At 37.3% G+C, this 10167-nt stretch overlaps 1 protein-coding gene across 1 annotated transcript; it reads left to right on the top strand.

Annotated features, from left to right (window-relative positions):
* Positions 1-2947: 2947 nt before the first annotated feature.
* LOC142662473 (nicotinamide N-methyltransferase-like) lies at positions 2948-5680 on the top strand. Its single transcript, XM_075840680.1, has 3 exons — positions 2948-3168; positions 4681-4888; positions 5257-5680. Exons 1-3 carry the CDS (start codon positions 3015-3017, stop codon positions 5678-5680), a joined length of 786 nt encoding a protein of 261 aa, XP_075696795.1. The 5' UTR covers positions 2948-3014.
* Positions 5681-10167: the final 4487 nt, after the last annotated feature.

Raw genomic sequence — 10167 nt, 5'->3', positions numbered from 1 at the left:
TTACTATGAATTTCTTGTAAAGAAATTGGATAATTTGTTGTTATAGCCACATTTGGCACCTTTGCGTGTACTGATAATAGTGCCGGGAACTAGTGTAATCATCCGGTACATCATGGGGTGTTACGAGGCTTCTGGATATTTTCATTATATTAACATGGTGAAAAAGTTAAACATATAACATATAACTGTGGCTTTCCTTGAGGAGATCATTATTACTTGCCTGCTTATTAGCATAGATATTAAGAATCTTCATTTATGAACCTCAGATTCCTCTCGTGTCTAAGAAACAGAAAGTTGCAATTCGCACAATGTGGTGTATGCAATTGTATCCACGAAGTGCAATCTTCCTTAAATTTGTTGTACTATTAGAAAAACTCTAAACTCGTGTAGCAGAACACTTAGCAGATATAAACAAAAATGAGAAAGAAAAAAGTGTGAGTAACATTATAGGTGCTAGAAAAAACACTTTATAGAGAAACATGATAATTCTCTGGAATTTTTCAGTTTCTATGGAATAGAACAGGTTAAAAAGAAAAACAACTAGAGGAGGGGACACCTGCTCAATGGGGAAGATTCTGGATCTTACAATTAGAAGCCAGATTTCCCTAAGGTTTGAATTGGAGGGGAGATTTACTTTATCTTTACTAACTACATTTACGGTATCGCGAACTAACAACAATGTTTAACCCCTTAACGACCACCAATACGCCTTTTCACGGTGGCTGTTATGGGTTCTTATGCCAGAGCGCCACCTTTTGGCATAAGTCCGGCATGGGTGTCCTGTGCCAGCTAAGGCAGATGATGAGCTGTCTAAAAACAGCCGGACACCTGCATTAATGGGTGGGATCGATTTCAACATCGATCTCACCCATTTAACCACTTGGATGTGGCGCTCAATAGCGAGCGCCGCATCCAAGTAGTTTTGGAGGGAGGGTGCTCCCTCTCTCACCCCATCGGCACCCTGCGATTGCAATCGCAGGGGCCTAACAAAGGCCCCCAGGTCTGCCTGTAGTAAATGCCTGGTAAGCCATGAGGCATGACCTAGCAGGTGTCTGTCAGATTTACACTAATAATACACAGTAATACACTTAACACTAGTAATACACAGAAGTATTGCAGTGTATTATAAAAGCGATCAGAAGATCGCACAGTGAAGTCCCCTAGTGGGACTAAAAATAAAGTTATCAAAAAGTTTAATAAAGTTAATAATAAATAAATAAAAATCCCAAATTAAAAAAAAATGAAAAAACTACTTTTTCCCTTATAAAATAATTTAAAGTGCAAAAAAAAAAAATTTAAAACATTACACATATTTGGTATCGCTGCATCAGTAACAACCCCACCTATAAAGTGATTATGTTATTTAGCCCACACGGTGAACGCCGTAAAAAATAAAATAAAAAACATTTCCAGAATTGCTGTTTTCTGTTTATCCTGCCCTAAAAAAATTGGATAAAAAGTGATCAAAAAGTCACTTGTGCTCCAAAATGATATCAATAAAAACTAGAAGTCGTCCCGCAAAAAAAAAAAGCCCTCATACAGCTGCATTGGTATAACAGTAAAACAATTATGGCTCTTAAAACTTGGCAACATAAAAACAAATAATTTTGAAAAAAAAGTGTTTTTACTGTGTAAAAGTAGTAAAACATACAAAATCTATATAAATTTGGTATCACCACTATCGTAATGACCTAATGAATAAAGTTATTATGTTATTTATACCACACAGTAAACGGCATAAATCTAAGACGCAAAAAACTGTGGCAAAATGTATGTGATTTTTTTCCATTAGCCCCCAAAAATGTTAATAAAAGTTAATCAATAAATTGCATGTACCCCAAAATAGTGCCATTAAAAAAATAATTGTCCGGCAGAAAAAAAGACCTTATACAGCTATGTCGATGCAAAAATAAAAAAAAGTTATAGCTTGTGGAATGCGATGATGGGAAAACGCAAAAAATAGTTTGGTCATTAAGGTTTAAAATAGGCTGGTCATTAAGGGGTTAATTACTTTGCTGTGTATGTAAAAATGTTTGTACAAAAGTGGTTAATCGCAGGATATTATATATATTCTTTTGGTATGTAATGAGATGTTATAGTATAACTTAAATATGGTCACACTGCGAGGTATGAATGAAGCAAATAAGAAATGCTTGCATTACTACATCCTGTGGGAGGTTTGTTATGAGATTTAGCCAGGATTTTTCAACTATGCTTTTAAATCACATGCAATGATTTAGTGACGTGTCCTATGACTAAGAACCTTCTTGTTCAAAACGCGTAAGCGTCCACACGCCAAACCTGTGCTCTGGTCTATTCTTTAAAGATATTTGCCGAATAATTTTATACATTTTTAAGGATGTACTGGAAGATATTACTTTCTTTACAGTATCCCGAGTAGGTTGTCTAGTCAAAAGCAGGAGAAAGCCACTGGAATACACGGGAGTACGATCACTAAAAAACGGGAAGTCTGAGTATGAGAGCTGGTGAAGCAGTCCAATAGGAAACCCAGAGAATTTTCTATTCAGGATGAACATCCTGTTTTTTATATTGTTATAGTGAACATTACTGATAGACTAGAAGGAGCACCAAACCTCCAAGGTTCTAATAAGACCGCACAGAGTACCCGGCCATACTGCCCATAACCCATTACCAGACTGCACTCATAAAGAATTGTGAGTATAGCACTACTATGCAGTAGCATGGCAGTATAGATAAGGAGACTCCATCCTCTCAGCTTGTTAGGAGACGGACAAAGAGACCATTTTATATTTTGCTTACTATTTTTCTCATTGCTCCTTTAACAATAAAATAGATTTGTTTATTTAAAGATCATTATTTCTCTATGTGAATTTATTATAACACAAGTTCCCATGACCGGCTCATGAAGATAATAAGTCATCATGTGATAAGTTATTCTTAGTAACACACTTTATACATTGAATCCTGGTTATTATATAAAGACCTTGTGCCCCGGTCTAGAGGTAGTCACCCCGTCTGTGATACAGGAGTAGATGATGGATTCCAGTCCCCATAAGGTCTATCATGTACATGGCTTTGATTCCAGACAATATTTGGAGCATTACTTTTCAGATAAACCTGACATGGCCTTTGGTGATGACGTTTTGAAATTTCCCATTGACAATCTCCGACATGTTTTCGCAGTGGGTATGTATCCTGATTTTATTGCTTCTAAGATACATTGACCTGTATATTATTTTATGTTTAACTGGTTTTAAACAATTGTAAACAACTGGTTACAAATTGAACAAACTGTTTTTTTGGGCTGTGTGGGATCAGAGGAGGCAAAAATACTGCCCCAGTCTTAGCATCTGGAAAATCACAGGTAGCCGAGTGAAGTCCTGGATATTGTATATGTTGAAGAATATCGGGTGTCAGGGTTTAGTAGAGTCTTTGTTTTTTCTTCTCTAACTTCGAGAACCCTGGAAAACATTTTGGCGGATTATGAAGGGCAGCTCAAAAATTCCTATTGTGGGTGCAATTACCTAAATCTGCTGTTATTTGACAATTTGTGGTTTATCAGTTTGTGCTGCAATTATTTTCTGATTTCTTCTGATTTGTTCCAACTATTATTTTTTATAAACTCAAACCCGTTCTCTAGAGTCTACAGTTCTATGTTCAATGACAGATATCCATACTTAAAAAGAAACCTCATGCACCAACAATCATTTTCTGCTCAGTTTATAACGAATAGCAGAAATAATAATATTTTGTCATCATTCTCATATCTAGAGGATTTGTTATATTGGGATGGAGATGTCACTTTCTTTGTCACAGTAGACTGCACATGAATGACAGCTCGGCAGACTTGTTGATTGGGAGATTCTACACAGGGTCAGGTCCAGTCATGTCACAGGAACTCAAATACTAAAAGGGTAAAAAAGTCATCATAGGGTAGATCAAGAAAACAATATGGAAAAGTGCTAACAGAGGGCACAGCTATGTACTATAGTAAGTGAAGGGTCTGGAAATCAGATACCTTAGGTGTCATAAGTGAAGCTGTAGATATGTTGATCTTTAATGAAACTGAAAGAACCAAAATAAAGCTCATAAATCCTTAAAAAGTTGATTTAATTTTCTCTGAAATGTTTTCAAGACACTAATGACTACTTCTAGGACTTTTGAGCCTTAATATATGGTTTTGTTGAATACCCGAACCTATAGCTTCTTTTAGGACACATTATATGGTCTCTGTGTGTCCAGTGTGGTGCTTTAGAATATGCAAACCAGCATACATGGATACATGAGTTGCAGCCACAATATGTAAGCAGCTGCACCCTGGTTATTGAGGACATATAGAGTGACCTATATACCACCCCATCAGGTGAGCATCTGTTCTTTAAAACTATTTCACCCTTCACCTTCTAAAAAAACATTGGTGTAGTTCACATACTGAATTATAACTTTATAACCGCTCGTCATGTTCTTATGAGAAGTATTAGATTAATAATACCAAATCTAGCCTAATACAACATTTGAGAACAATAATTTGTTTTTGTTTTTTTTTTAGATTTTGGGGTATTGGAAGCACAATGTACATAAACATATAACTATTTACATAGTTTGCTAGAAATAATATAGACATATGTAATTGTTTATCCACACAATTTATGAAGATTTAACATATCAGAAGTTTCAGTAGTCACATTTTTTCTGCAGGTCATATTAATGGAGACATCTTGATTGACCTCAGTGTTGGTTCCTTTATTCATCATCTATATTCAGCCTGTGAGTTTTTTAAAAACATCATCGTGCTGAAGGCCAATAACAGATGCATTATGGAGCTGAAGAGATGGGTGGACGACCGTACAGGAGCATTTTATTGGGGTCATACATCATCACTCCTCCAAGAGAAAGAAGAAAACAGGTGACGTATTTGTCCAAATACCAAGAGAAAAACCACTGTCATTGTGATTATTGCTCCTTATACAACAAATATAAGGGGAGATAGGGCAAAGATCCAGGAAAATGTTTACTCTGTTAATACTTGTCAGATGTAAAAATTTTATTACCCACTCAGTTCAATATTCTTATCCGTAAGGGGCGATCTTATACAAGTTAATGTTGGATAGGCACAGTATAAGTCTGACACTTGGTCAGTCTTGGACGACAGTCTTGGATTATTCTAAGCTGTTTCTCTAATATTGCAAGTCAATAGTCCAGTGCTAAGTCCTGAGCCACCATTTTGGTGTTGACTGTGGGACAATCACTTTTCTTGTCTTTTTTATTTTACAGTGACCAGTTTCAGGTTCAGGAAGCAAAAGTGAGATCAGCCATTCAACATGTTGTGAAATACGACCTGGAGAAAGAGAATATGACAGACCCGCTGGTCTTACCACCAGCCGATTGTGTCATCATTACTGGTCTACTGGATTATATTAGCAAAGATCAAGATGATTACATCAGACATCTGAGGAAGTTCTCTAGGTTGCTAAAACCTGGAGGACACCTCATATTAATGGGAGGTTTAGATAAAACATATTTTACAGTTGGGAAAGACAAGTTCCATTCTTTCACATATAATGAGGATTTTGTCAGGAAAGCTCTAGTTGGAGAAGGCTTTATCATTGATTACTGTAAGGTCAAGGAGAGAACGGCTGTCAGTGACCTTATTGACTATAAGGCCGTCATATTCATTGCAGCTCACAAGGAGAAGTAGGTTGAATATTACAAAGTCTACATGTCATTACTTCATATGTTAAGCATAAAAAAATATATGTATAATAACAAAAATAATCTGCCTTAGTGCAGTATAGAATAGCATAAAAATAATTGTTCGGTTCTTCTTGGCACCTTGTCTTGGAATGGTCTTAGATAATATTGCCGAGACCGAGTCTGATCATCTGGGACATCATGGGAGTCTGAAGTCTTGGTATCGGTTGTTTTCTCATTGTTGTTCTGTTTCGTATCTGCTTTATATAAATAGTGTAATAAAGTGAAGCATAAAGCATTTAACTGTTTGTGTCCTTGACTTGGGGTGTGTGGGGAGGTTTCTACTCTATATATTGTACAGACCTTGATTCACGAGTAGAAACTTACAAGCTTTAAAGCAAAACAATATAGTTATCCACAAGGGTTTTGCGTTATGATTTAATTTACTTAGAGATGTTTTAGAGAATCCTGTTAATTTGCCTATTTAGAGTCTAGTACACAATATAATTGTCCAAAAATATATATTTTTTTAAATATCACCTATCCTGTAAATAGGTGATAATTTATGATTCTGGAAAAACCACTTTAAGGTGATTTGTAGCTCTGAAACAGGAAAACATATCTCCGAATTCTATAAAGATATAATATCAAATGATTTAGCACAGAACTTTGGGCCGATTTAAATTAAAGAAAACAAAATGGTTCAAGAGTGGACATTTTCTTTAAAGATATTGGGGGGAATTTAATAAATACAATATGTCATTTGTCTAGTGTAAAAAAAGTTGAAATTTGCATTAAAAACTAAATTTTCAGCAAAAAATGTGCGTATTGTATTTTTACGCCACCTTTGACATTTTTTTAATTAAAAAAATAGGCAGAGTTTTGTGGAAAGGGGTGGAGCCACCACCAACACATTTACTATAATTTACGCCAGAAACTAGCCTGAATTATAGCGCAAATCTTCTCCGAGTGTCTGTGTCTCCGTTGGCAGCCGGGGGCCTAATAAAGGCCTCCAGGTCTGCCTGTAGTGAATGCCTGCTAGGCTATGCCAGAGGCATGTGCTAGCAGATGCCTGTCCGTTTTAAACGGACAGGCAGTAAGTAATACACTGCAATACAAAAATTTGCTGTTTTCTGTTAATCCTGACTTTAAAAAAATGTGATAAAAAGTGATCAAAAAATCTACTCTCAAATGGTACCAATGAAAACTACAAGTCGCCCCGCAAAAAATAAGTGGTGAAATTTCAGGTTTTCTTCTATCCCCCCCAAAAAATTTTTATAAAAAGTTAATGAATAAATTATATGTACCCTAAAATGGTGCTATTAAAACGTACAACTTGTCCCACAAAAAAACGAGACCTTATACAGCTATGTTGACGCAAAAATAAAAAAGTTATAGCTCTTCAAATATGACGATGGAAGAACGTAAAAAATGGCTTGGTCATTAGGGCCCAGAATACGAGCAGGGGGAAGGGGTTAAAAGGAATAAAAAAAATATTAGTAACACTCCTCATCCTTAAGCTGGCCATGCACTTGAGATAATTTTCGTCCGACAGCTTTTCCTCCCGACTCCCCTATACACGCGCATGTACATTTAACAGACAGAAGTGAGAAAGTCGCAGCCACATTCCTCTGATAGCGGTTTATCTATTTGCAAATGAAAGGTTCAGATATGTTGAAATTCATCATGCCCAACCCTTCTGTCCACCGACATCTGCCACGGGGGGGATGCCATCATACACATAAGATAGTCGACATTTTTTTGTAGTAATTCACGCCCATTTACAGGTCTGGCCCACTTTACAAGGCTTTCCTTACCCGTTCAGTGCTCAATATCTGCCTTGTATCCTTTTATTTATAAAATCTAGTGCAAAGAAAATATGAATCAGTTGACCATAGCAACTAACCGGGTCACAGCTGTACTTTTCCAGGGCAGTGATAGGTAAAATCTAAATGTTGCTATGGGCAACTGCTGCACCAGAACCAAGGTTAGTACATATATACAGCACCAGAACAGAGCTCAATACATATAAAGAGCACCAAAACCAAGCTCAGTACATATATATATGTATTACGCAGCCAGCACAGGTTAAGTGAAGCAGGCCCAATATGGCGGCTGGAGATATTTCTTAACAGGGCTTTAGTCCTGGTTAAAGGCCCTACTGTAACTTTCCCACTTTTCCTTGGGCTCCATCCATTCTTTGTCAAATGCCTACAACTTCTCCTCAGAAAGCTCTGCCCTCCTTCCAGAACAATCTCTAGGTCATACTACTTACGAATTGGGAGGAACCCTTCACTCCTGCTCCAACCTCAGATGGTAAGACCCAGGTATTCAAAGATACAATTAAATTTACATTTAAAGTGACGGTATGCAAAAAGTACAAGTTCATTATGAAAACCATAAAACGTTGTAAAACACATTATACTTGCAATGAATACTTAGTAGTGTTTTGTGGGACTCTTCATATACAGTGCTAGAACAAAGCTCAGTACATATATACAGCACCAGAAGCAAGTTCAGTACATATATAAAGCACCAGAACAAATCTCAGTATATAAATAGGGCATCATAACAGAGCTCCGTACATATAAAAGTGAAGTGCCACACACTGTGAACAATGAAGATAAAGCACCATACACACAGTGCCCCCTGAAGATAGTACCACACACTGTGTCCCCTGCAAATTGTGCCACTCAATTAGTACTCCCTGAAAATACAGCACCACATACACAGTGCCCCCGAAAGATAAAGCCTGACTGTGGCCCCTAAAAATGAAGTGCAACATGCTGTGCCCCTGAAACTAAAGCACCACACAATGCCACCTAAAGATGAAGTGCCACAGAAACAGTGCCCTTAAAACAAGTAAAACAAACGTATCTGTCTCTGCTTCCTTACTGTCGTACAGCGATGCAGACCTGGCCTCTTCTAGGAAAATAAAACGATGCAGAAACGGCGTCAGCGGCACAAATAATTTATCACGGCATCTGTATTACAAACAAAGCAGGGATCTGCTCCTGAGATTCTGCAAACCAGCTGTCATTTTAAAAAACGGTTAGGGAGAACCGGGACAAACCTAAACCTGTAAGTAAGGCTTTGGATTTTGTTTGTCTAGATTTTTCTAAAGCATTTGATGCAGCTCTATCTAAATGGGTAGAAAGATACATAAAAATAAGAATGCTGGGACAGATGGTAAATATGTGTATTTAGGTTAACCCCTTCCCGCTTTTGGGTGTGACTGTACGTCCAAATTCAAACTGCTTTCCCGCACACAAGCGTACAGTCACGCCCTGTAGATGAAGCCGGCACAGGATCTGTGCGCGCTTCATCTTCAGCGGCTGTCAGCGGTCATACACAGCTGACATCCCACTGCAATGGCTGCGATGGCAGTTACCGCCGATCGCAGCCATTTAACCCCTTCAATGCGGCTGTCAATGGCGTCCCACACATTGAAGTGTTTGACAGAGGGAGGGAGCATCCTCTGTACCCCCCGGGCCCCCCCCCGCGATGGATCGCGGATGACGATGGTTGCTATGGCAACCAGGAAGCCTTTGCTAGGCTTCCTGGTTGCCCAGGTACGGTAGCCTATTAGATCCTGCCCAAGGCATGATGTAATAGGCTAATTGTCAAATGAAAAATGACAGTTACAATATACTGCACTACATAAGTACATACAGAAGTAGTGCAGTGTATAGTACCGAGGATCAGGAGACCAGATCTTCAAGTCCCCAGGTCAGTGTACTAAAAAAAGTGAAAAAAAGTAAAAAAAATGTGAAAGAAAAATAACAATAAACTAATAAAAACAATAATTGCCCTGTTTCCCTGATCAACTCCTTTATTATTAGAAGAAAAATGAAAACATGAAAAAAAAACTATACATAAAAGGTATCGCCGCGTTCGGAATGGCCTGATCTATAAAAATATCACATAATTTTTACCGCATGGTGAACACCGTAAAAAAATTAATAAAAAACTATGACAGCATTTTATTTTTTGATCATCTTGCCTCTAAAAAAAATGTAATAAAAAGTGATAAAAAAGTTGCAAGTAACGCAAAATGGTACCAATGGAATCTACAGTTCATCACGCATAAAACAAGCCCAACCGTAGTGATATCAAATAAAAAAGTTATGGCTGTTAGAAAATGTTTTTTTTTAGAATAGAGTCTTTTTATTGTGAGAACGTAGTGAAACGTAAAAAAACTATATAAATTTGGTGTCGCTGTAATCGTATCAACCCGCAGAATGAAGTTAACATGTTGTTTATACTGCACGGTGAACATTGTAAAAAAAAAAAAAAAAAACGTGCTACAATTGCTGTTTTTGGGTTTCCTCATCTCCCAAAAAATGGAATAAATAGTGATAAAAAAATTGCATGTACCCCAAACAGGAAATCAATAAAAATTACAGGTCGTTCCACAAAAAACGCGCCCTCACACAGCTCCGTGACCAGAAAAATAACACGTTATAACTCTCAGAACGCAATGATGCAAAATGA

This window comes from Rhinoderma darwinii, chromosome 10 (assembly GCF_050947455.1).
Source record: "Rhinoderma darwinii isolate aRhiDar2 chromosome 10, aRhiDar2.hap1, whole genome shotgun sequence".
In the NCBI taxonomy this organism is placed as follows: domain Eukaryota; kingdom Metazoa; phylum Chordata; class Amphibia; order Anura; family Rhinodermatidae; genus Rhinoderma; species Rhinoderma darwinii.
Note: the sequence above shows the minus strand (reverse complement) of the source record. Positions and strands in the feature narration are given on the sequence as shown.